The 27364-nt window shown below is 38.2% G+C and overlaps 1 protein-coding gene across 1 annotated transcript; it reads left to right on the top strand.

Annotated features, from left to right (window-relative positions):
* Positions 1–54: 54 nt before the first annotated feature.
* usp11 (ubiquitin specific peptidase 11) lies at positions 55–27175 on the top strand. Its single transcript, XM_036579349.1, has 21 exons — positions 55–269; positions 1340–1449; positions 3556–3686; positions 4508–4625; positions 6186–6331; positions 7463–7524; positions 8929–9028; positions 9393–9566; positions 9814–9972; positions 12240–12464; positions 13427–13510; positions 13682–13776; positions 14524–14730; positions 16421–16548; positions 18157–18633; positions 19889–19959; positions 20548–20660; positions 21380–21529; positions 21740–21855; positions 22158–22246; positions 23306–27175. The coding sequence occupies exons 1-21, from the start codon at positions 160–162 to the stop codon at positions 23432–23434; spliced, it is 2994 nt and encodes a 997-aa protein (XP_036435242.1). The 5' UTR covers positions 55–159; the 3' UTR covers positions 23435–27175.
* The last annotated feature ends 189 nt before the right edge of the window (positions 27176–27364 follow it).

The raw sequence follows: 27364 nt of genomic DNA, 5'->3' as shown, positions 1-27364 counted from the left end.
CAAACAGAAGCCCCGCCCTTTCATGTTTTAGACACGCCCCCTTTTGCGCGAGGAAGTCATCATCACAATCTCTTCCTGCTTCCTGCGAAATAATAATAATAATTTGCGGCGTTTCTGCGGTGGACCTGTGCGCTTTTTCTCAATATTAAATGAGTTATTATGGCCGCGACTGGCAGTGGCGCGGCGACCGAGCCTCCCGGGCTGGAGACTCAGTTGAGAGAGATCGAGGCGCTGCTGCGGGAAGAGGAGCTCCGGGTCGGGGAGAGCTGGTGAGACAGTCCGGCTAAAATGAAACTCACTGAGGAGCTCAGTGAAGCGGGCTGGAGGCGCTTTAGGCGCCGAATTGCGGTCTAGCGTTTCTTCTGCTTGTCTTTTAACTCTGGGGAGTCGTAAAATAAGCGCTAGTAAATGAATAAAATGTTTACAGAGCTGTTGAATGAAGCTGGTTTGTACTTTAGCTGTTAGCTGCATAGCTTTGACGACGTTCTGGACTCTGTATGATCAGCCAGCATAGCTAATATAGCAAATAACACTACACAGAGAAAAAAGTCATGAATGTGGATGATTTGAAGTTGACCGTTTCTGATGAAATTGGCCCCTAAGTCTGACTTTATAGTGTTAGAAATGAGCAACTAGTCACTCGAGGCTGCCACACTGAGCTGCTTTTTAAAGTAACGCCTTAATTCGTGGAGGCACGGCCAGTTTGGACACTGAAAGCTAATCTATAGGGGACTGGTTGTAACATAGCTCAGTTGGTGTGTTAATATTCATAGTGGGCTTGCTGGTCTGGATATTTCCCAGGTTTCACTTTTGAATTTCAAACGTGCTATGTCTGGATCAGTTTCGTTTTTGAGCACAAGGCTTGGAGCAGAAGAATGGCAGATTGACAGACAGGCTCACTTTAGCACGAATCTGTATAGTCATGGTGTTTTCCTGTCCCTAAACTTATGACTGTAGTGCACTTTTGAATATCAGGTAACCATACAGGACTCAAGTTTTAAGAATCTTTGTCATGCAGGCCTGGATACACAACAGGCTGTAAAAGCAATAAAGTGCAGGACAAGATAGAAGGTCCAAAAGCAAGGGGACTTGGCATATATTTACTGTCATGGCCTTACTGCTGTCTAGGAGAAAGGTGATACAGTGTAGTGTAGGCATTGAAGCAGTGCAAACTGATAGAACCAGTACTAAACAGCATTCACTGAAGTGCAGTTGTGAATCAAGTTCTCTGATAGCTGAGGGGAACAGATCAAGCCCTCCATACAAATACTTAGAGTTGATGACTCATCTGACTGGGCCAAAACTCACAGGTTGATTGTTACTCTTGACTGTGTTGCAGGTATCTATTGGGAAGGAGATGGTTTGACCTGTGGGATGAGTATGTGAAGACCGGCGACCAGAACTCTTCTTCTTTTCCAGGACGAATTGATAACACAGAGCTCTTTGAGAGTGAGTCTTGTACTGTTTAAAGGAATGATAAACAGGTTTTTATTATTTAAAGGGCCCATGTCATGGAAAACTGAATTTTACTCTTTTTTTGGAGAAAAAAAATAGCTTGAAGTAGTATGTAAACTCTGTTTCAAAGACACCTTTCTCTCCCCGGTCTGTACTGGCCAGATATGCAAACGACAGCCCTTTTAAATTCATTGTTTTTGTGGTGTCATAAAAATGAATGCAATTACATATTTCCAACTATTCAGCCTACTGCAGTTTAGCTGCGCTCTTTTACATCAGATCGTTTTGTTTCTAAAAGAGGCTGGTAGGATCTGTAGCATTTGGTGTCAATTTCTAAAACTACATATGGCTGTCTGTTGTCTGTCTGTGGTATTCTTGTCTGCTGTTATGTAATGGCAGAAGAAGTTTGAAGTGCATTAAAAGTGCTCATGCAACTCTTCAGCTGAGTAAGGAAAGTATTAAATATTAGTTCAGGCACAGTTCTGATCTTGATGTTTGGCTAGCTGCTGTAAAGAGGCTACTCCTTTGCTTGTTTAGTGCACGATTAAAATCAGGAAGCGTCCAGGGAATGAGGAGTGACTTTTCATTCAGAAATGCTGACGTACTTGCTGCCGGTGTAATAAGGAAACTATCTTGATGGAACATATTTCGCATAGCAAAAGACAACTGGACATATGCATACACATAGTATGTCTAGTGGTATAATTTGCCTTTATTCTAATGTACATGGAAGGCTCTGGTTCTGTATGTCAAATGTTTTTTTAGATGTGAACAGTGTAATCATCATCAATCATAATTTGAAAGTGCATTTTATGTACTTTATGGTTTTGGTTTTGGTTTTGGTTCATGTTGGCAGTAACCAGTGTTCTGCCATTACTGTATCGCCAGTCAGTTCTAAAGCATTGGGTATTTTAAGTGTGGGAGGAAACATTGAACAGGAATAGTCCAGGACCAGGATTGGGCCAATAGTGCCACCTTAAAAATACTCTCATTAATTATGGGTACAGTTTTTTTATACTGGTTTGACACACTGCGCTGCATTAAATCCAATTACAACACCAATATCTTACATTTTTCTTGTATTTTTTCCTGTGATGGCTGCTTAGGGCATTTGTGTGATGATATGTAAAGGAAATAATCATAATTAATTTTACATGACCTTTTTCCAACCTCTCTTTATCCCTTAGAATTAAACTGGCTGTTTTTCTTTCTGAACATTTAAGACTTTTGTCTTAAAGGCACAGTATAAAGGTAAATGATCTCTACACTCCTCATAACTTCAGTGTGAGTGGGCGGGGCTAAGCTGATGTGGGCTGACTAGGTGCATATATGTAAATATGTTACTTTTGTGACATCAGGTAAACAATCACTTCAGATCAAAACTGTTTTTCCAGTTAATTGACCATATGTAGACTGCATGAACTGGGAAGGGAATTGAATGTTTTTCAACTTTAACAGTGTTTACATATACGAAACATTTTATTTAAAAAATATTGATAAGTTTAATCAGTTTTCCATGACATGGACTCTTCAAACGGTACTAATCAACTGTACTTTAAACTGTACTGTATTTGCAGTTAGTCTTAAAATACGGACTGTATTTACAATATGCTCAAATAATGATAAATGTCGTAATGTTGCCCACCACTATTTTTAACCTTGAATATTCAATATAACATGTATTCAGAGCGCTACTGATGTAGAACTGGCCTATTTTGTTGATGGACGGCTGTGTTTGTGGATTGTTTACGAACGCCATCCTTTTTGTTCTAGCTACATTATATAAGATGGAAAATTGAGGTGGGTTTCAAGCAAAGAATCATGTTGTTTGGTGAATGGCTCCCCATTTACAAAATTAGACAGTTTTTATCCCCAATTAGTTAACCAGAACACAACCACAGCATGGACCAAAAGGACTAGTAAACTACATCTGACATGACTCAGAAAGGGCAGGCTAAGAACCGTTCTCAGACACAAATAAAGCTTAAGCTAAACTATACATTGACAGTCAACATTGAAAATCAAGGTTCACGTAGTCTTTGTGCGTGCAAAATATTAATTTGTAGAGTATTTTGTAAGTTCTCTTCGTGCTCTGAGCAGGTTTAGATTCATACCGTCTGAAGGAGAGGCTGGTGGAGACTGAGGACTTTGTCCTGGTTCCAGCAGAAGCCTGGCATAAGCTGCTGTCCTGGTATGGCATGGTTGATGATCAGCCTGCCATGGAGAGAAAGGTAAGATAGGTGTCTAACCAAAGCCCTGTTCACACTGCCTGTATTCTTTGCCTTGATTTCACTGCTGTTGGGATGGTGCAGTATTGTAAGAAGCCTGACAGACAGAGGTCCAGCACAAATAAATAAACATTTATTAAGACATGTCATGCGTCTTAGGAAAACAACAAATGTTCTGACCTCCTACTGCTGCTAAAACACCTTTAGAAAGCTGTGATAAGTAATGTTTGTTCATTGTTCAACAATGTAAAACAAAGATTAGCTATCTCGCTTCCTTGCTTTTAAGTAGCTCCTAATTGAAGAGCTCCAGCTGAAATAAACAAACATTACACGCCACAGCCCTCTAAATGTGTTATAGCAGCAGTAAGAGGTTAGATCAGTTGTTGTTTTCCTAAGACCCATGATGTGTCTCAATAAATGTTTTGCTGTCTTTTATTTACATGTATTTGCCCCGATCCAATGAATAAAAAAACATCTAGTTTACATTCTGTTTGTTGTGACATAAATATATATCTATGAAAGCTAGTAATTGTGGCTTAAATAAGCTTAATTAATTACGGTTAGGCAGTTTTGTATTTATTGTGACAGTCCTAGCTTCATTCTGCTGTTTATTGTAGAATATTACTGTTAATCATGTTCTGTGAAACAGTGTCAGGAGAGCAGGGATTTTGTGAAATGAGCCTAAAGCTGCAATATTTGGTGGAGCTCCTGATGGGAAAAACATATTTAATCTGAAATGCTTGGTTTCACATTTATGTCCAGATTGTTATAAAAAAGAGCTTTAGCTGTCTTGAAGTCTGAATTGTGAACTTATTTTTTTCCAGGTCATTGACCTTCCCAGTACTCTTAAAGTTGAGATCTACCCTGTGGAAATTTTCCTTTGTCTCCATAGCAACATGGATGATGTTGTGACAGAGCAGTTTAGCCGGACAGACACCATATGTGAGTAAATCAGCTCTTTTGGGGAAACAGTGTAACTTTTTATGGGTATTCAAACAAATTAGATACACTGGGTATTGCATTAAGCCTTTTACATTTAGTAAATGCTCTCATTCAAGGTCTTTAGTGTGACATACTCCCCTCTTGATAAGTGGGCAAGTGTGTCTCCAAAATAATTGTTACAGTAATTGTTACAAAGGTTCCTGGTAACTTTGTTATGTTAGTATGATCTGTCTCTCCCTGTAAGCACTTAGCATCCTTGACAAGAGTGAGATGATTGATGGGACTACAGTACTGTTCATCAGAGACCACCTTTCATTTATTTCATTTTCAAAACTGCCATTAAGTGCAAGTTATTCAGGTTAATCCACTCATATATATATAATAAGTGGGGGGATCAGCAGATACAGAATAAGGGGGCTCTTAACAACCATGCAAGACCTGGTAGGTCACCAAAACTGTCCCCATCAGGTAAAAGGACTTAAAGCTTTCACCTTTGAGAGAGAGGAGAAAATTAAGATCCATTCTTGCTTCAGATCTGAAACAATCCACAGGTGTTTCTGTCCGTCCTTCCACTTTGAGACAACTCCGCGCTATGAGTCTGAAAGGATGTGTAGCTGTCAAGATGCAAATAATTGGAAGTGAAACAAAGAAACTGCTGGTGTTCGGAGAAGAATGGACTGGCCACCCCAGACTCCAGACCTCAACATCAGTAAATGTGTTTGGGATTACCTGGATTGTGAGAAAATGCAACCAAGTTCTAAGACCGAGTTTAGAGGTGTGGGAAGATATCACTGCAGATTTCTTTAAAAAACCTGAAAGTAAGTCTCCTAAAAAGAATGGAAGCTGTTATAAAGGAAAAGAGTGGATACACGGAATATTGAAAATGATATATTTAGTTGCCTAGACCTAATTTTCTGTTAAATAAATGTTTTCTGTTATGTTTTGGAGATGAATAACCTGTACTTAATGGTGGTTTTGACTGGAAATTAAATAAGTTAAGGGTGGTCTCTGACTTTTGCACACCACTGTACATGTCGGGTGATCTGACGCTTCATGGCAAGTAATTGATTTCACATGCGTCAGAGGAGTTATGAATACCTTTGCTTGTGCAGATGATGTCATCATCCAGGGTGAAATGAATAAATAAACTGAAACAAATTATTGCAAATTATTATTTTTATTGCATTCAATAAATGGTTCCCAGTCCAGACCCTGGCTGCAGGCACTCAGTGACTGATTCATCTGTGACAAATTGCAAAACAGTGCCTGTAAAATGACTGACTAATGCTTTGACTAGTGCCTGGAAATGTTATTCAAGGTAGAACAAAAGTGGGTTTACATATCCTTCCTGGTGGGCTCTCTGCTAGGCAGGATATTTCGGAATTATATTTAGTATCTAATTAGGGTCTGCAGAATTAGGTGAGAGGCCTCCCAGGCCAGTCACTGGTCTTCTGGGAACATTGCCTGACATTGCTGTGTTGTAGCCTGCATTATGACTTTCACATTTGTGTGTGTGTGTGTGTGTGTGTGTGTGTGTGTGTGTGTGTGTGTGTGTAACAGTTGCCATTCAGAAGGTGATGCAGAAGCGGTTTGAGGTAGCGGAGGATGCAGAACCAAGACTGTGGATGAAGAGTTCTGACACCAGCTGTGAGAGGCTACGAAACATCCACACGACTGTACTAGATGCCTGCCTTTCATCAGGCATGGTAATATTATGCACACTTGCTTTTGTATCCGACAGTTTAAACACCCCGGTCAAATGACATTTGTTGACTTTGTTGATTTTTTTTAAGTAAAAATAAGTTAACACATCCTTTACAGAGAACAAATGTAAATATAACATTTTTCTACAAATTTTAGTGCACAGTTTCTATTTATTTATTATACATATTGTGCTATAACTTTTATACAGGCCATATGTTATTTATTTTTTTATTTCAGCAAATTTTTTTAGCAAAAATGTTGTGGATTACAGTAAACAATTGTGGATTAAAATGTGCAGAAGTGTGTTCTCTGTAGAGGGTGTGTTATCTTATTTTTACTTTAAAAATCGACAAAACATGCAATTTTACCAGCGGCGTGTGTGCATATGTAGGTATGTATGTATGTGTGTGTGTACATATATACTGTTGCAGGTAAAATGTGTCAGCTGTTGAAGCACACATATAAGCACAAAGATGTGGTCAGAGGTTTCACTGTATAAACCTGTCTTAAACGTACCTGTACTATATAAATAGAGATTGTCCAGCAAGGGGAATTTGTCTTTAACATGCAGCTACTGGCACAAACATACACATATGACCAAAAAAAAAAAGTATGGCCCTCGTCCAATTTTCTGTATCTGACACTGTGCACAGGTGTAAAAAAAGCAAAATTGAAAAGTGAAAATCATTACTCACAAAAAACTAATATTACTCAGAAAAAACTCAAAAAAAAACCCCAAAAAACTGGGAACTGTAGTTGTTTTCTCAGATTTGTTGTTCTCTATACTAACTGCAGTAACATCTGTATGACTCTGTTTGACTTGTTTTATAGATACACTTTTAATTGTGTGGCTTTATTTAATTTGTTTTATAGATATAGGCTTGCCATAATATTGATATTGCCTTGCATGTATGATGCCACAGTGTGAACTGTAGAAGTGTAGTTTTGTTGTTATCTGGGACATATGCGGGTGGGTGGGTGTGTGTGTGTGTGTGTGTGTATGTGTGTGTGTGTGTGTGTGTGTGTGGCTGGGTGTATGCGTATGGGCCTGTGCAAGTGTGTGTGTCCGGATGGACGTGTTGGGGCGTGTGTGGTTGTGGGTATGCTGTGACATGCTCTGCTCTGCTTTGCAGACCGTAATCATGGAGTTGAGGAATTCAGATGGCACCTGGCCCAGCTCCAGACCCCAGATCATGTGAGCAAATTTAAAATGCTGTGGACACACAGTGGACAGTCAGACCCAAACTGTGACATGCACTTCTTTTTGTTTGCTCTGCTACGCTTTCTAAAACACTTTAGGCGTCTAATCAGCTAATGATCAAACCCTTCTTGAGTTAAAGTGGGTTTGTTAGAGCGGGGGTACTCCCTAGACCATGGTGGGGAGTCACTGCTCTCGTACGCTAGACTCAACTCAAGTAATTTCATGACTTCCTGACTTGGATCCAGTGCAGTACAAAAAAAAAGCGAAACAAATCTTTAAAGTGTATGAGACACTCAGAATTGTACAATAGCAGCAATGTAACAGAAATCCCTTAATCTCTAATAGGAAATTCCTTTAATGGCTCTGAACAGCATCAAATGAGCATCCTGTCAAACTTCAGAGTTCAACATTAACAACTGCCCTATTGCCTGCAGCAAGTAGCAGCAGTGGAAAAAATCACTTGCCTGCTCAGTCAAGCTGACGTTTTGATGTTTTTAGACAAAACCCTTCTGTGCCCATCCACTTCTCTCTCTTTCTCTCTCTTTCTCTCTCTCTCTCTCCTTTTTTCTCTGTCTCCCCCACCTCCTCACAAAAACACAAATAATATTTTAAAAAAGTAAAAAAATGACTACAGAAGAGTTCTTTGCAAATGTAAAGCACAAAGTTATAGATAATTTTGTTTTTGCACCTAAGAATAAATATATTATAGGTTTTATGTAGAATTCAATATAATAATTACAAATAAAGTGACTGCCCTAAAGAAATCATTTTATATTTTGAATTATACACTTTTAATCTTTCTATGAAAAAAGATTTTAGGAACAGTTTAGCAGTTTGAGCTTTTTCAGGAAAGTAAACTCTTAGTCCACTTGCTCAATCTGCAAAAAATTGTATCTTGCCAATTGAAATATCTTAAATCTAGTCGTTGTATCTAATATTTCACATCTTGAGATTGTATGCTTTTTGTTTATTTATTTATTCATTCATTCATTCATTTTTAGGCATTTTACTTGTTTTAAATGATTTATCAAGTTAAATCATCTCACCATGTATCTGCCAACAAAATGAGCTAATTTTACTTGATAAAGTAATTTAAAACAGGCAAAACATGTTGTTAAATAACTTTAAAATAAACTTAAAACAATCTCAACATGAATATTAGATATATTGATCTGATTTAAGATAATTTCCCGCAGTCATATAAATATACGATAAACATGAGATTAAACAAAACATGAGATATTGAATGAAACATCTTAAAATCTTCTGGTGATTAGTTTATATTAATTCAATACACTTTAAGTTATTGTTGAGTAAAATGACAGCAGTTATTAATAAACGATTCCGGATGTTTCAACACTAGTGTATGTGTGTTAATCTCTGGCTCTACATTATCAGGAGGAATTCTGTGGATGAGCAGGACACATATCGAGGGCAGCCCGGAGTGTGTGGTCTCACTAACCTCGGCAACACCTGCTTCATGAACTCTGCGCTGCAGGTCAGCTGTTATGTCATGCTCTACACCATAGCCTCTCTCAACAGATACTTATCTAATAGAGTGCTTTAACTTTTGGACTGTTCATCTAGCTGTAGTTATGACAATTTTTTTTTTTCATTAATTCAAGACAGTCAGTTGATAATGCCTTGCTCCTGTAAATTTTTCATAGCTCTTACTCAATTTCTCTGCCCATTCCTCCCTTGTTCTTTCATGTTTGATCACTTACAGTGTGTTTTTGAAGCTAAAACTCAAGTGTATCTCTATTGTACTACAAAGAAATGTTAATAATTATAACTTACTATAACTACATATTCATAGTCCATAGGTGGATATAATTTCTGTCTGTCTCTCTTTACGTGCTCAGTGTCTGAGCAACACGCCGCCGCTGACAGAGTATTTTCTGCGGAATTCGTATCTGGACGAACTGAACTTTAACAACCCTCTGGGCATGAAGGGTGAGATTGCAGAGGCCTATGCAGATGTCATCAAGCAGATGTGGTCAGGGAGGCACTACTCTGTGGTCCCACGTATCTTTAAGGTGAGAGAAAAATCATCACGTCACTCCGAATGTTTTATCATGAGTTAAAAAATATATACTTAAATGGATAATTTCAAATTCTTTACCTATTTATATGATCTTTTTAATTGTCATTATCAAAAGACCTACATGGCAGAATACTTGGCTGTTTATCAGTTTTGCAGTATGATCATGACTGTAGTGTAAGCAAGCTCACTTTGATGCGTCATAGAATATATAACACGTTTGTCTGTGTTCTTGTGAGCAGACAAAGGTGGGCCATTTTGCGTCCCAGTTTCTGGGCTACCAGCAGCATGACTCCCAGGAGCTTCTGTCCTTTCTCCTGGATGGCCTGCATGAGGACCTCAACCGCGTCAAAAACAAAGAGTACATTGAGCTCAGGGATGCTGACGGCAGACCAGATCAGGTAATGATTTCAGCACACAAATTAAGACAGATACAAATATCTATTCACATACAGTGCAAACTAGAGACAGTCAAAAGCCCTGAATTTTGTAAATTCGAGATTAATGGACTAAAAATACTGCAGAACTCTGCTCAAAACTATTAACGTAGGTGTGGATGGTATGGTTTTGAGCAGGAATAGCAATATTGTATTGTTTGTGTCTTTTCTGAAATAACAAGTGCTTCAATTCTGAGCACTTTATTCTTTGTAATGATCGCACTCTGCTTTATAATTGTAATAGTAAAATATCCCACATTTCAAGACAAAATGTGGCAGCATCAAGCAGCCAGTCAAAATGAAAAATTATGTCAGCTTGCAATGTTGGGCTGTGTAACATTACAAGTCTTGTTAGTCTTGTTATGATGTCTATTTTTTTACTTGCATTTTCTTTTCAGTTTTTGCTCAGATCAGATCTTTCTGACTTGAAGGTTCACAGTCGTGACACATATGTCTCTTTAGTGTGAACACACCTCTGCCCTGAAAGGATCTGCATGCACACATTTTTAAAATCAGCAATGTGACGCTGGAACATAAAGACAGTGCATGTGTGGTGAAGTTAGGGGTGGGGAATATCCAATCTAGGACTCTTGGCAGCTCAAATCTGATTTGAAAAGATCAGATTTTGTGTTTGCTAGACAAAAATCATGTCTGTGTCACATTTGGGCAAAACAGCTAGATTTATGCCCTTCAACCTTGTAACGTCCCTTATGAAAAAGATCTAGAGTAATACTATAAGGTTATACTAAAAGGTTTCTATTGTGCTGTATAATACTTCTATAAACATCTGTAACATTTTGACTTCCATATACTTGTGTTGTGTCCTGTAGTAGATTATAGTGATTGTTGTTTTTTCTTATAGGAATCCTGTGGAATTTTTTTTCATAACCTCTAAACCAGCCACAAATAAGTGCAGATAACGTTGCACAAATGGCTCAGACAACACTAATGTTAGCTCTAGCTGAGGAGCTGAGGGATGTTTTGTTCACATTTCAAATGAAAATGAAAACACAGCAGCCTCTTGATCATCTGGTGCTGTCTAGTCTGTTGGATTTGACGTAGTCCACTTTGTCACACAGGGGACATAAAGGAATGCCCAATTGTTAGCCTTAGTATAGCCTTAGTATACCATGTTTTGCCTGAGAAACAGCCTGACTCAGTCAGCTGGGTGTAACAGGCCAAGTACTGAAGTGTGAATGACTCCAGCATGATTTCAGCGTCTAATGGTTGGAGGCACAAGTGTATGAAAAGCATATATGGAACAAATAACTTGGCAAATTAGGTGAAGCTGAAGTTGGCTTCTTATTTGAAATTCCTGTTCCACCTTAAATGGTGTAGCTGTTATATTCTGGCACCTGTAAATATGTAGAACCTTTCAAGAAGAAGCTGTCAAATAAGAAACCAAATCCAGCCTAGTAGAAAGTAAGACATCACTTAGTATCATTACATTTACAGCATTTAGCAGACGCTCTTATCCAGAGCGACTTACTAAAAGTGCTTTGTCCATCTAGAGAAAGTATCTTTGCTAGTTACAAACAGGTTAGAGAGAAAGCTGGTCCTGAGCTCAGATACTGCTAGAAACAAAAGCCCAGAGAAAAAGGAACAGAATTAAACACAGCGCATTGCAATACATTTCAATAAATGCAGCACAATACATAAGAATAAAATACTTAACTCAGTGCTCATTTAAGTGCTGTATAAAGAGATGTGTCTTCAGTCTTCGTTTGAAGACCGGGAGAAACTCTGCTGATCGGATAGCCAGTGGGAGTCGTTCCACCAACTGGGTGCCAGTACAGAGAAAAGTCTTGATGCTTGTCTTCCACGTGTCTTGAAGGATGGCGGGTCAAGCCGAGCTGTACTCGAAGCTCGAAGGGCTCGAGGTATAGTTCGAGTTTTGACCATTGCCATCAGGCAGGGACAGGCTGGTGTGTTTTTGGCTTTGTAGGCAAGCATCAGGGTTTTAAATCTGATGTGTGCGGCTACAGGAAGCCAGTAAAGGGAGCGCAGCAGTGGAGTGACATGACTAGTAGTTTTAAAAAGCAATATTGTTATAGCTTATACTTATTAGTTTTGCTTTTATGATTTTGCACAACAAAAATATTTCAGGTTTACTTTAGTTGGTGGAAATGGTTCTTATCAAACCATTAAGGGACATTTCAGAATAATAAGCCACTGTTAACCTACAAACACAGGTTTACTTAAGCATCTAAAATGGTTCTGTTTGTGCACAGGAAGTGGCTGAGGAGGCATGGCGTAACCACAGGAGGCGGAACGACTCGGTGATCGTGGACACCTTCCATGGACTGTTTAAGTCCACACTTGTCTGCCCCGAGTGCCACAAGGTGTCTGTGACCTTTGACCCTTTCTGCTACTTGAGTGTGCCCCTGCCTGTCAGCAAGGAGAGGGTCATGGAGGTGTTCTTCGTTTCCCTCGACCCTTTATCAAAACCTGTGCAGGTAAGCATACTACATCAAAATACATCACTGGATCTCTTGATAGCTTCTGCTGTGTTTCATTTTGTGGCAACAGTGGCACTTTTTATGTGGAGAATCCTTTAAAAATCAGCTTTAAATAAGTGGATTGCACACAACACCAATGATTGGTGGATCCTCATACAGCGTTCCCTCAGATCCTTAAAGAGTCTTATTATGTCTTAAAAGAGATTTAAACAGATTTAAAAATTTTTAGAAGGTTGGGTTGAAAACTATGTATATTAAAGTTTTCCTCATCGTTTTGATATATAAGCACTATGAAAGTTTCAAAACAAACCATTCATTCCCCAGTCCATGCAGACCATGTATGGAAATGATGCAGCAAAGATAGCCCTTTTTGAATCCATTGTTTTTATGATGTCACGAAAAACATTTTCATATTTCCATATTTTCAGCCTACAGCAGTTTAGCTCTGCTCATTCACATTGAAGTTACAAGGAGTGTTTCAGGCTGAACCACTTTTTCCAATCAGAGCAGAGAGTAATTACATATATTAGTCTTAATTATGCTCTAACAAAAACAAGCAGTTTAATTCCAGTTGATAAAGAAAGATTAAAAAAATAGTCCTGTAAAAATAAATAATGTCTGTTTTTGGTAAACCCACACAAATATCCAGCCAATGGTAATCATGTGGTCAGAAACTAACCACTGTTTATTAGGGTTAGAGGATGGCAGAACTGACAATGACAATGATATATGTCACACATATAAACGTGTATGTATATGTTTGATCTGGATAAAATAGATATTAATACAGGTCACAGTTGAGTTTGTTTGATGGAAATGCCATTCTTTTTCATCTGAAGAGGCCTTAAAGGGTATTAAAACACTGGATTTGATTATAAAAAATGTTCTAACAACACTTCATATAATTATATTTGAAAAAGCACACTTAAAAATGACTCCCTTTCTCTGACTCTGTCTAGCACCGAGTGGTCGTCCCTAAAGCTGGCAAAGTGATTGATTTGTGCATGGCCCTCTCTCAAACAACAGGCATCTCTGCTAACCAGGTGAGAGCACACATTTGTACAAAATGAGCTGATAAGAGCTCCTTATGTACGTGCTCATTATTCTTCATTTGATTTGGGCACATCTTCACATTAACAGTCAGTTAAAATCTTGACGTTTGTCTGTATGCATGATGTAACATGCTGAATGTCCTTTTTCTTCTGCTCTATCAGATGGTAGTGGCGGATGTGTTTAACCATCGTTTCTACAAGATCTACCATGTAGATGAGTCTCTGAGCTGTATACTGGACAGAGATGACATCTTTGTGTAAGCTTTATTTAATCTGTTGAGCAAATTTAATGTATATGCTTCATTTGTAGTTTACCCTGATTTTGATATTATGGTAGTAATGTTTTGACAAAATAGACTGACGGGTTTACATGTAAAGACTGTCCTAAAAGGGCCTTTAAAGAGCTAACTCATTCAGACCATGCTAACACTGAAGAAATGCTGATGTCGCCAGTTAACATATCCTGCTCATCATCAACTTATCTGCTCATCATCAACTTATCAGCCTTTTAACAGTTGACAGTTCCAGTATTGTTCACTTCCTTTTTAACATCTTTGACAGTAAATTGCTTTTGCAATGTATTTATTTCAGAAACAAAGGTTTGTAAATATACTGTAGTTCTATAATACACTTTAGACTACAAGATTTTTTGTTAAAATTGTAAAAAATTGCATTACTGAGTAAGTCTGGGTAATATCAAAAATAATTGGAAAGATATATTTTCTAGTTAAACAAGCAATTATCGATTTTATCCAAACAGTTTCCAAACTTATTTAGTAAGCTGTTCTCTTTGAATACCCTTTCAACGTACACACAGTCATCACATTCATCACTCAGAGAAGGGTTGCAGAGCACAACCAATGTTACAAAATGTTACTTGCAATTAGGCATTCCTACCAGAGAGGTCACCACATCACCAAAACATACATAATGTAGCTTTAACAAAATTCATAACGATAAAAAGAGAGATTATGCAGCTAGTTTCTTTGGTTGTGTTCTTGCAGGTATGAGCTAAGCAGCACCTGTGCTTGTGAAGATGAAGAGGAGGTTCTGCTGGCTGTCTACATGCGTGAACGTTCCCACTACCGAGACTACGGCTCAGGGGGCAGCAACTACAGCACAACGCTTTTTGGCCATCCTCTGCTCATGGCTTTGCCGCGGGCTCAATGCACCAGAGACGCCCTGTACCAGCTCTTCCTGCAGCGCCTGGCGTGAGTGCTCATGTTTGTACTGGTTTGTTGCTTTGTGCTTCTAGAAACGCTGAACCAGAGAGAAGATAAAGTACTGGCTAAAAATTAAATTTACATGTAATTCCCCTTAAATGTAATTAATCCGCCAGGACATAATTGGTGTCCGATGTTTGCTTCTTTAGTTTTGCAACAAGTAATGGAAACTTATAGCTACGATTTTATGATCAAGCAACCTGCATATCACAAACCTACACTTTCCTTAAAATAATAACAGTGTACATCATACAGTGTCAGAAACTACATGAGCAAGTGTGTTTGAGACTTATGATGATTTATGCACACAGTTCGAAAGGTTCTGATACTTGTTAGCCACATTAGCCTCATAGTGCAAACTAAAGTAGCAAACATCAGATACTACACATACCTGAATAATTACAAGAATTTTATTTTTTTGTTTTTATTCACTTATTTATTTTACCCAGTTTTCCACCAGTTTTGTTGTGGTCACTTCCAGCTGCTAGTTAGATCTCCCCCGATCACATGATGCAACTAAGCTGCTTCCTCCTGAACACAGCTCATCTTTTTTAATGTCCTCTAAAGCAACACAGTTTGACAGCTTAGTGTGTTTGGAGGAGAACACTGGCTGCCAGTTCTGTTACGTCAGCCAGCAGCTGCCAGAGCCAGTATAAAAGGGAGCCTGGCCACTTCGTAATTGTCCTATTATATGAATAAAATAACTGCAAAATGCTGGAAGATGCCTGCGAGCTAGTCCTTAGTGAATGGGCTGAATGGAGCTAAATGGCTAAAATCGAAAAATGAAACATTTCTAATGATTTGTGCAGGACCTTCCTTTAATTTTGGAAAGTATGAGGATTTATTTCACTAAAAAAACTAAGAAAACATACCAGTATCTTTCCATTTTTAACAGCAAACTGGTTTGGGGCTGTACAATGCTAGCATTAGTGCTACTGAGTGCTGATTGTTTGGCATTACTGCTACTGAATAGTGATTGGTGGGTGTGCTGATCAGCTCATTGGCTGAGCAAAGCGGTTTGCGCTTACTGACATTCTGAACGTACATTATACACTGTTAGAAAAACTCAAAACTAGAGTTTAAAAATATATCAGCATTGTTGAGAGACTTATGCTGTTCTGTGTTGAGAAAACGAGCACATTTTTCTGTATGAACAAATGATGCAGCATTTACCAACTATGATTTTGCACAAAAGCTCCATAGGAACCCATTCCTTTTTTTGGACTCATCCAGGAGTGCCCTCTAGCATCTGACAAACCCAGAAGACATTGGGTGGTAGTTCTCCTCACTACACATTCTCTGCATTGGCTGGCATGTTGCTGAGTGATAGGGTGAGAGAGAGGGGCCATCGTACCCACCCAGAGAGAGCAAGGGCAATTATGGTGTATTGGACTCTAGGCCATGGACGTTTTTCCCTGTCAAAATCAAGTTCTGTGAAGTTCAGTGTTTCCTTCCTTTAAATGTGGCAGTTTGGAGCTGAATCAGATGCTGATGATAGCATTTAGGGTTGAATGAGATGTTAGCTGTAACTTGTATTGCTGGGTCATTTATTAACAGTAAGTTTTATAGCTGGATGAGATGTTAGCAATACCATTTATAGCTGGCACAGACACTAGAAGCACAGTTTAATTATCCTCAGAAAGGGAGGTGTAAATGGGTCTGTCACATCCTTTTGCAGGCGCTATGTTCGTCAGCCAGACCCAGCAGAGGAAGTGGAAGAAGAAGAAGAGGAGGATGAAAATGATGGAGAAGAGAATGACGATGAGGAGGAATTATACAAGAATCAGGCCAATGGAGTGACTGGAGGTAATGTGCTTCTTTATTTATTGAGAGCTGACCCACCAAAAGATGTTTGTTTTAGGTCATTTTTTTCCAGGGCTGCAACTAAGAATTATTTCTATGATGGATAGAAAACTCTCCGGGAGAATCCTTCTCTCCCCCAAACACAGCACAACAACAGTCCTTACTCAATTTTTATGGGCCAAGATAACAGTACCGAAACATCAAAAGAGAACCACGTTTCATGAGCAGTGAAGTTTCAGTGAAGTGTTCGCATATTTAGATTTATTTCTTCAGTAGCTTTTGAATGATGTGCGAAAACAGGATGAGTAAATTTTCATTGTTCAAAATCAAGACAGTCAACTTTTATTTAGTTTTGAACTGAAATTGATTTAGAACACATTTTATTTCCAGGGACCGTTGAGGCTGTTATGAGAGTCACTATCTACAGAACGTAAGTGGTGATCAGGGGGACCAAGCACTATGCGCCATTATAGAACTAGTAAAACACAAATGATGGAAGTTTGGAATGGTCTTGATTTATAATACATGTGGGGTCTCGAAAGTTGATGTCTGTCAAATACACACTGGCCTTTTAACCACAGTATAGTAAGCAATAGATTTTGAACAGAAAAAGTAAAAAAGTTGTACAATTTTTATACATGACTTATATTTGCATAGGCATTGAATTCAATGAACCAAATAATTCCACAGCAACTACTCCAAAATGTTCTCAGAATGCCCAAGAATTTCCATGTTAAAATGACTACAGTTTTCTCCTAGTAACGATACTGCCAGGCTCGCTACAGGGGACTGAGACTTATGAACTTGTCATGCTTTTTCACTACTCATGATTTTCCATGTCTGAAAATAGAACAGTATATTGTTTCATTTTGGAATTGCAATTAAAAAAGATGTTTGTTTAAAGAACTAGTACTGAAACCTCCAGCATCAGCTAATACTGCTACCAATCCAGTATTTGTTCTTTAACAATGACTAAGCTGTAAAATAAGCAATTTTTGTTGAAGCACTTTGCTAAAGTGAAATCACCCTGAGCAATACTAATTGCGATCTCAAATAGCAGTCAATTGCAGACACTTTAGAATGGTCACTTGTATCTCTTGTATCAACATTTATGAAGCATGTAGAGGTTTTTTTTTTTTCACAAAATGAAAATACAAAATTTTTCATGATCAGCTAGTAGGGGGCAGTATGGTATTTTATCGTTATAATGATAATTGATGTTATCGTAATACACAAAGGGCTTTTATGAGCATACTGTGGATGTTGTCAGTAATTTAAGAGCACTGACCAGCTGCATGTTTTGAAATAAAGAGAGCATGATTAGTCCTCTTTAACTGAATTTAGTGCAGCAAAGTATGTGAAATGTTAAATAATAATCACTGTTTTCATAGTTTTTCATGACCGTTTTTAAATGTGACAATAGTAGTGTATTTTGTCTTTGTCAGAATATAGTGACACACATTGTTTATCGTGAAAATGTCTTTATTTATCGTGATATACTATTTTTTCCATCTCTCCCACATCTTAATCAGCTAATTAATTTTGTCGACTAACCACTGCAGTCTTAATCTCACCCCTAAACTCTCCCCTCTGTTCTTCACATCCATACAGATGAGGGTGAGGAAGACTCTGAGAAGGCAGGCCCGTCCACGAGACAAGAGCAGTCACAGGAGAATGCTCAGAACGATGGACACAACAAGAACAACGTCCATTCAGAGGCCAGTCCCAGCAGTGAAGGGGAGGAGAGAGCAGATGAGCAGGAGGAGGAGGAAGAGGAGTCTAACAGTGAACCGGACCGGGGCAGCAGCACAGAAGAGGGCCAGTCGGCCTGTGGCAGCACGGACACCAACTCCCAGGATGCTGCTGATGGGGAGCAGGGCGCTGCAGAGGCTTCTGGGAAAGAGGATGAGGATGACGAGGGAGATGAAGAGGACGCTGAGCCCATTGCTCAGGTGAACAAGAGGGCTTTGGCTAGACGGTGCTGTGCGGAGAAGAAGAGGAAGCCACTCTTTACTATCCAAGCAGTGAATTCCAATGGCACCACGGATCAAGGCATGGCAGACGGAGGCAGCACTTTTTCTTCCTGTTGTGAGTCTTGCTTTAATTTAATTCATGGAGAATTTCATTTCATTTTTTTTCGTGAGTTTGATGCACTCTATGAAAATTGTTAGCTTAAAAGTATAACATTCACTTGCCCCTGTCCATACAGTCCACATATGAGAACCAGTCTGCAAAAACAGCTCTTCAGCATGGTTGTGTTGTCACAACCCCTGAGCACATTTTCACCCTAACTTGGCTAACAGTGAGTGAAACCTGGAGGCTTATACAAACTTTGACTTATTATTAGCAACATTAGTACTTTTAGGGTGAAAACCTGCATTTTATATACTTTGGTTTGCTCTGAAACAACTTCAGTATTACATGAGAGCCTGGTGACTAATGCTGGACTAAGTACAGCAGAGATCAGATGTTTATGAAAAAGGGGCATAAACTAGGAGCCAGGGGTGAACAGTGACAATAATTTATTGTTACTGTGATAAATTGCACTGTAACATGATTTTGTGAGCATATAGATAACAATAGATATTTCAGTAATTTTTCAATTGATTACAACTATTTCTACTGAGTCTTTATTGAAAGTATTCCAAAAATTACAGATAGATATGCAGATGCCATATTATCTATTTATATATGCAGACATTTGCTCTTTTTTAAAACTAAAATCTGCCCTTTTTCATATTTATTTCATTGTGCAGAGACACTTTACAGAACAGATTATTGAAATCCCATTCTTTGTTTAGTCCAAAAACACTATGCATTGTTTTTCTAAAATGTTTTAATAGGTCATGTTGTTGTACAGTTTTTTTCCACACTGTTACCCAGACTAAAGAATCCGTCTTAACCCTTTTCAGTGACAACTAGGCAATACTGTTCATTACTTAAAGACAAATTAGCAGAGTTATGGGAATATTATTTGGAATAATATAATATATAATTTGGGACAAAAAATAAAAGCATGGGAACTCTGACTGGAGAAAAATAAAAAAGAGAAAAATGTCCCAACCTATGAGATTTGCAACAAGCATTTCAAAATCTAAATGAAAAGGTAAAGAGTAAAATAGTAAGCTTTCTTCTTGTAAATGTAACAGAGTAAAAGTACAAGAATTCAGTTGCAATAATACGTGTATGTAGTACTAATCAAAATAATACTTAAGTATAGTAATAAAATACCACCCCTGCATCTTTACTGAAAGTTAAATTCTTAACATACATGAGAAGTGAGTGCATGTGAATGTGTTGGTGTTCTAAGATGGTAGTGATGTTCTGCGTCATCTTCTCACAGCTCCACTGTATGTGGCCATTGACTGGGACCCTGACATGAAGAAAAAATACTACAATGAGAACGAGGCGGAGGTAAGTCTGTATAGGCTACAGGGTCTCCTCCATTGTTTACAAAGGCAGTGTACAGGATTCTCCCCTGTTAATACACTACAGGCCAAAATGATGGAAACAAGCAGTGATTGATTGTAAAAAAATTTTTACAATTAAGCCAAATCGCCAGCAACCCAATATGTTTCATAATATCTAGTTTACGTTTTCCCAAATTAATCCACTGGTTTGCAGTGCTATACTGTACTATGTATTATATGGGAAAACCATCCACATTCTTTGCTAATAACAGCTTCTTACACTGAGCTGTTTAGATTTAGTTTTAAACTTATTGAACACCTTTGGTTCTGAATCAGCTAGTGGGATATTGTTGATACAGACATTACAGACATTTAGTCAAGCCATTTTGTTCTGTGCTAACGTACATATTAATAGCCATTGTCTTTTTGAAAGACACACATTTCACATTTATTTTTCTAGTTAGTGTTAACTGTAGTAAGTTTTGCTGTAGTTTTGTTGGTGTTGCTGTAGTATAAATCAAGTTGCTCTTAGCAGTTGTATGCACACCTGCCCACAACTGTTCAGTTGTCCTGATAAGTTCTTTCTGTACAGAAATATGTAAAAGACCAGAGCATGGATGTCCCTCAGCAGCAGACCACAGTGCAGCTGCAAGAATGCATCGAGCTCTTCACCACTGTAGAAACACTTGAAGAGGAAAACCCCTGGTAACCTACTTTCCCCTCACACACTTTTGTATATTGTTCCTTGTAACCCACTTAACCCCTCAAACAGTATGATGTATTTTGTTACTGGTGACCCATTGTTAATATTAAATCATAGTACAATATTATTATTATTATTATTATTATTATTATTATTATCCTATACTGTTGAACTTATTTCAAAGCTTTTAGCCTTACAGCCTCATTTACTACCCAAAACAACCAGTCAGTAGTTTTGTCTTACACTCTGTATGTACCTCTCTGCTATGAATGGATTTAAAAAAATATGTTTTGTGCCAAACTTTATCTCAGACCTATCATAAAACAATGTCTCTGAAATCAGACCACAAATCCATAAACATTTCATGTCATAACTTTCTCCAAGGGAGCTTTTAGAGGCATTAAACACCTCCGGCTTCTGGCTCCTATCACCATTTAAATTTCTCTAGAGTGGTGCATTTCACATCAAAGCACTCTAAATGACTGTGCTTACATATTAACAGTTTAATATTGCAGAAATGTTTATATCTCTTGTTTCTATTTCATAAAAATCTAGTAAAGTGTTAGCTTTTTACAGATTTAGTCACAAAGATTCATCGTACAAATGAGTTTTATAAATTTAGGGAAAAAGTGGTTCACTGATTGTACATTAATATTCATTAAAACATAGGGAAAAACACAACATATTTAACTTTGTAACTAAAGGCACTGATATTTTTAAGGTATTGCCCGACGTGCAAGAAGCACCAGCTTGCGACTAAGAAGCTGGATCTGTGGTCTCTTCCTGAAGTTTTAATCATCCACTTGAAACGCTTCTCCTACACCAAGTATTCCCGCGAGAAACTGGACACCATTGTTGACTTCCCTTTACGGTTAGCAGGAGTGTTGTTTTTTTTTTTTCTTTCTTTTTCTTTCTTTCTTTCAAACTCTTAAAGTTTGTAATACAGTGTCTATCATGCAGTGATAATTCCCTCTGAGTAGTGGAGTTATACTCAGAAGCCATAAAGGCTGTAGACATGGAGATTCGTGGTGAAAATGAAAGTAGCAGCTGTCTTAATTTCTCATCCCATCATGCTTTGCAGACATCTGGACTTCTCTGGTTGTCTCCTGAGGAAAGCAGGGACTGACTGTGAACCTCCCAGCAGATATGACCTGATCGCTGTATCGAACCACTACGGGGGCCTCCGGGACGGACACTGTACGTTTCACTCATTCTAGATGCCCTATTAAGGAGAGAGTTCAACCAGTCAAAGCTCATGTTTATTAACAGTTAATGAAAACTACAGTTTCTAGTTAGCCTGACATGATGCCAAGTGACAGTGTTAGTTTTCAGTCACAGTTAATCCCTTTAGTGTTGTAGGGTTGAGTTGTCCTGTAATTTTCACCACACAGCAAAACGTTGCTAACTGCATGACTCCAAAAAGAAATCATCACATTTTGACTCCTCATACATCAGAGTGCTGAATTTTATTTTTATTTTTTTCCATTCTTCCTGTCCAGATACCAGCTACGCTCGGAACAAGGACAATGGGCAGTGGTATTATTTTGATGACAGCAAGGTGACCTGTGCAAAGGAAGAACAAATTGTGGTAAGAATGAGTTCAGCCCTATTTGAGCTGGATAAGTTTTAACAGTAATAAATATGAATCTGCAGTGTGGGTAGATATTGCAGTCTGTCATTGTTCAGTGTGGAGTAGTTTTAATCCAGTATGACTCTGCTGTGCATCATTGTTACAGTCTTACAGAAATAACTGTGAAGTGATTTTAATCCAGTATGAATCTTTAGTGTCTGTAGTTTTTATAGTCTGACAGTAATAATTGTAAAGTGATTTTAATCTAGCGTGAATCTTCAGTGTCTGTAGTTTTTTCAGTCTGATAGTAGTAATTGTGAAGTGATTTTAATCCACTATGAATCTTCGGTGTTTGTAGTTTTTACAGTCTGAGTGACCATCTCTAATCATCTGAATCCAAAGCTCCCTTAGTAAAAGAACTCTTGTTCAGATTAGCCTGAAGGGAATGTAATAAAAACCCTGTTAATAGACACGGCTGTGCACTGTGTTGCATTTTCATAACCTATCTTTAATTGAAGCATTTCACTTAGCTTAGCATAGGTTAGCTATGTTTCCATCTAAAGGATTAAAAGCTACAGAATCTGTTTATCAGTAGCTTGTCAGTGAGAAAACTACCCCCAAAATGATGTATGTTTGCATATTTTTGCAATCAGTATTTTTTGACGCAATATGAATAACTGCATCTGAATGCTTGGTATTCTGCACTTTCTCCCACATCGCTTGTAGGCTGTACGAGGTGTACAGGCCAGGATTTACCATTTGACATTTCCTTTCTTTCTGCGTTAAGGAGCCTATATAATGGAAAACATCATTTATCTGTCTTTTTAAATAAAATTTTAATTAAATTAAATATGGATTTTATGTAGTAGGTAAATTGTTTCTGATCAAATTTAATTCTGATGGATAAAGAGAGGTTGAAAAATGTTCATGTAAAAATTAATCACGACTGTTTTTGGTGCAACCACACAAACGTCTTAATTGGTCCTCACACACAAGAAAAATGAAGGATATGGGTCCTATAAACAACATGAGTGAAAGCATCTTAAAAAGTCATCAATCTCTTTCTTCGTCTTTTAGACCAACGCTGCCTACCTTCTGTTCTACCAGCGCCAAGACAAGATCCGCCAGCCGACACTTCCTCCACCTGATAATCATATCACTTCCACTAACCACGACGGAGTGGGTGGAGCCATGGAGATAGACTGAAACAGCTCCACCGATGTCCGTTTTGTTTTGTTTGTTTTCCTTGCCTTCCTGCCGTCTCCCTCTTTATTTGTGTTCTCTCCCACTCTCAGGTTAATGAGGGAGGTTTTTTTATGACTAATTATTGTTTTGTTTTCAAAGAAAAACTTGAACCTTCTGCCTCTTCTCTAACCAAAACGGGTAAGTGGGAGGCAGGGGCTACTCTCTCAGGCTGGTGCGGAGGCATCATAGATAGGGGACTGCAGGTTGTAGTTATTCCTTCTTCACGAGAAGCGCACAGGGACTGGTTGGGCCGGTGGAGGCAGATCCGCATACCACATGGTTTGTTTGTGCTGCTCCATCGTGGTGTTTTTTTTTTCTCTTCTTTCTTAGAGAATCTGTGCAGGCTGGGTGTGCCGCTGAGTTGTGGTTCACAGCCATTCATCACTGGATCCATTCAGCGACTGCTTCTTCTGATTTTCAGAGCAAGATAAGCTGCTTTTCTTTCAGCTACGTGCTGGGCCTGCATTCGTATACATGCAGAACTGATCAAGATCTGCACCCTCAGTCTCGCTTTATGAATCAAACTCGCAACCTCAGAACTAAGGGATAAACTGCAAAGCTAAGTTCATGGTTAAGCAGGTTAACTTCAGACATTAAGCCTAGTTTTGCATTAAAATACACTGTTTGAAGAATATTCCTTTTTTATAAAGCTAGGCTTAATCTGAAAAATAGGACAATACTGGCACTTAAACACAGTATCAGCAGTAGAGGATACCAGTGAGGTGTAGCAACTTCTGAAGGCTGCCAGTAGATAGAGCTTAACTGAAGCAAGCAACAGCGTCAGCGGTGTGGGAGTATCGCGCTTCAGAAGAGCAGTAGGACAAATCCTCACTGCAAAATATAAAACATCAGAATTTGTAGGATTTCCACGACCAGCAATGATTTTGATATGTTAGTAATTTAAGATAAACCATAGCATTGAGCACAGCAATGTTTTTGCAGCTCAGAAACTATTCAAATGTGAAGATAACAACCAATAAATGTCGTAAACATTTTATTCGACATAGAATGCATACCGAAAAAATTGTGTAATTGCATAAATTTAGGAATTTATATCCGAGTAGTTGTTATGTAGACATCGGATCGGTACTGGTATGTTTGTGGTATCGCTTCGGAAGGGAAAAAGTGGATTCGGTGCATCCCTAACTCAGTGGCCCTTTATTCAGTTTTACTCAGTTATCCTGGACTGCAGACGTCTTGCTAAACCATGAATTCAGCTTCACATTGTATCCTTTTAACCTCAGTGCTGTGCTTTTTTTTCTGGGATTATTTTTCATAAACATTAAAGAAATGCTTCACCGAAAAACCGAATTTATACAGTTTTCCCCTTACGCCACAGTCGATTTCCCACAAATTCTTTGGTTTCTTCAGATTTGCACTGAAGCTGTGAGGCTAATCTAGCTAACAGGTCTTACTGAGTGCCATGGACTTTTGTATTAACCTCGTAGCTCCAGTACAAAACTAAAGAACTTCAGATGTCAAACATGTCTTAACTGATCAGCTATGGGGTTGAGGGGAAAATTGTGTGTATTTGAACCATTCCTAAAAAGGAGTATTTCACACAGACATGCTAACGTGACTAATAGTGCATAAAAGCTAATGGTGAACCAGGTAGCGGAACAGTGCCAATGCAGACAGTTTAACTGGTGAGTTTCCACTGATGTACTTCAGTCCGAGGCTGGGTTGATCTGTATCCTGATACTCACGTATTAGTTGTGTTATTATGTTTTCTTGGCTTCAGAAAATGCTTTTCAGTATCAGAGCTTTTGATTGTTCTGTTATGTCTCTATGGATAGGGTTTTTTTTTCTTCTGAATGCTGGAAAGCATGCTCTAAAGGAACAGATGAACAGAAGTGCTGACATGACTAAAAACGAAAGCTAGTCAGTCAACATTATGTGTGTATAGCCTTTATTCGCTGTTAGTAATGTTGGTATTTTTGGTTAAACTGTCCTTTTAAAGGTTATTTTTCTCCTTTCTCACACTTATATCAGGGACAGAGTGGTCAGAAATTTAACTGTTGCAGTATGATTTCTGTGAACCTCTATTAGCAAAAGGCGCAAAAGTATTTTAGGTGACTGTGTAATATAGCTTTGTATCTACTCACTCGTGAACTATTTATTTTCTTAACTGCCAGATGTGGATAATGAGTGAGTTTTAATTACAGTTCCAACACATCCATGTCTCTGCTGTCAAAGGCAGAATTCAAATGCTTCCACAATTTTTTTTTCTCTCTCGTTGTCATCTTTTTCCACTGTTGCAATGTCTGGAAAAGACACTCTGTTGCAGGACACAAACAGAGACATATTTTTCAGCCGTAGATTTGTATTTTTATCTTTAATGAAAGGGTTAGGGTTAAAAACAAAAACAAAAAAAGGAGGCTACAAATATTACGTTCTTTTTCATTAATTGCGTGCAATTTATAATTAACTCTTTGGAGCAATGACAATATTTCAGTGCTTTCTGGATAGAGCTCTTAATCATTTTTAAAATGCATATGTACAGTATTTTTGTATTGTAATAAATATCTTTGATCATATGGATCAGATGCTGGGGGTGGGTGAGCTTTCATTTTTATTTTGTTAATATATGGAATATAATTGTATACTCATGTTTTGATATGAATAAATGACGATTATATATAGTATTGAGGTAGATTCTACGCTTTGTATGAAACATCTGACTTCCATCAACTCATTTTACCTCAGAAATAGAATCGGGGCTCTTTTTTTTATGATGCTATCAGTAATCCTCCCTGTACTTACTAAATGTTAACTAATGTCTTTTTAATACACTCAGTATTATCAGTTATTATTTTGACCACCCTTCAACCTGTTAGCACCTTCCTTTTTGCATCCACTGGGAATGGGCATGTTCTTGATTTGACCTGTTTCTCAATTACATGAGCAGTTTAAAAGAAAAAACAAGGGCACAGTGTCATTGATGCAAAGCACCAAAAGCGAGTTGAGTGCTAACAGCACCACCTTGTGGAGAATCTTCAGCCTGCTAAACGTGAATGCCTTTCACGCCAGATCCACGAAGCGCTTTGCGTCTAAAAATCTCCAGCACCCCTCTACATGACAGCTGCACACTGAACAAGTTCTAATTTTTGCACTTTTGAATTATTGGTGTTTTATATCTGCTTTAATGACAGTGAATGAGCTAAACTTTTACACCTCATTTTCTGCAATCAACGCCACTGTGCTTTTTCCACATAACCCTGTCTTCCATATTTATACAAAAAAACATTTTCTTTTTAAATATGCTCTGCTGCTGGAGGAAAATTTGTTTCATTTTTTGTCTGGTCTTGTTTGATTTCGGCCTTTACGTAAAACAGCAGCACTTGAACCAGCGAGTTCTAATAGAGGATTACAAATTTTTAAGCACCACAGTAAATGTCAAAGCAGATTATAATAAACATATATATACGCCACATTTTCCAGTTTCAACCAGCAGGAAAAGACGTTTCCAAACACATTCCACTGGCTTTTTAATCATTAGACCTAGGCTCAAGAGAGTTGTATATTGCACAATCCTGTAATCTACACAGCATGTGCACAATGAACAAATATAATGATTTAGAATGGATTCTTCATAGTCCTGTGTGAAAAATGCTTTGATCAAGCCTTTGGATCAGTCCACACACTGGGAAGCCATTCTGTAAAGAAAGTATACGTTATAAAATAAAGAATTTATGTAATGAGTGTACAGTGTCTTTTTTTCCCTTCCACATGGTTTACAATGTTGTGTAGAATCGGAACAAACTAATGTCACCAGTCTTTCACCTGTAATAAACAATGATAGGGCCTTATCCTGTCTGAAAATCGATCCATTTCTCCTCAGACATCTGATTCATTTCTGCAGCAATCATCAGAGGAAATGTGTGTGGTGAA

The sequence above is a fragment of the Colossoma macropomum genome, unplaced genomic scaffold, assembly GCF_904425465.1.
Source record: "Colossoma macropomum unplaced genomic scaffold, Colossoma_macropomum, whole genome shotgun sequence".
Lineage (NCBI taxonomy): Eukaryota > Metazoa > Chordata > Actinopteri > Characiformes > Serrasalmidae > Colossoma > Colossoma macropomum.
Note: the sequence above shows the minus strand (reverse complement) of the source record. Positions and strands in the feature narration are given on the sequence as shown.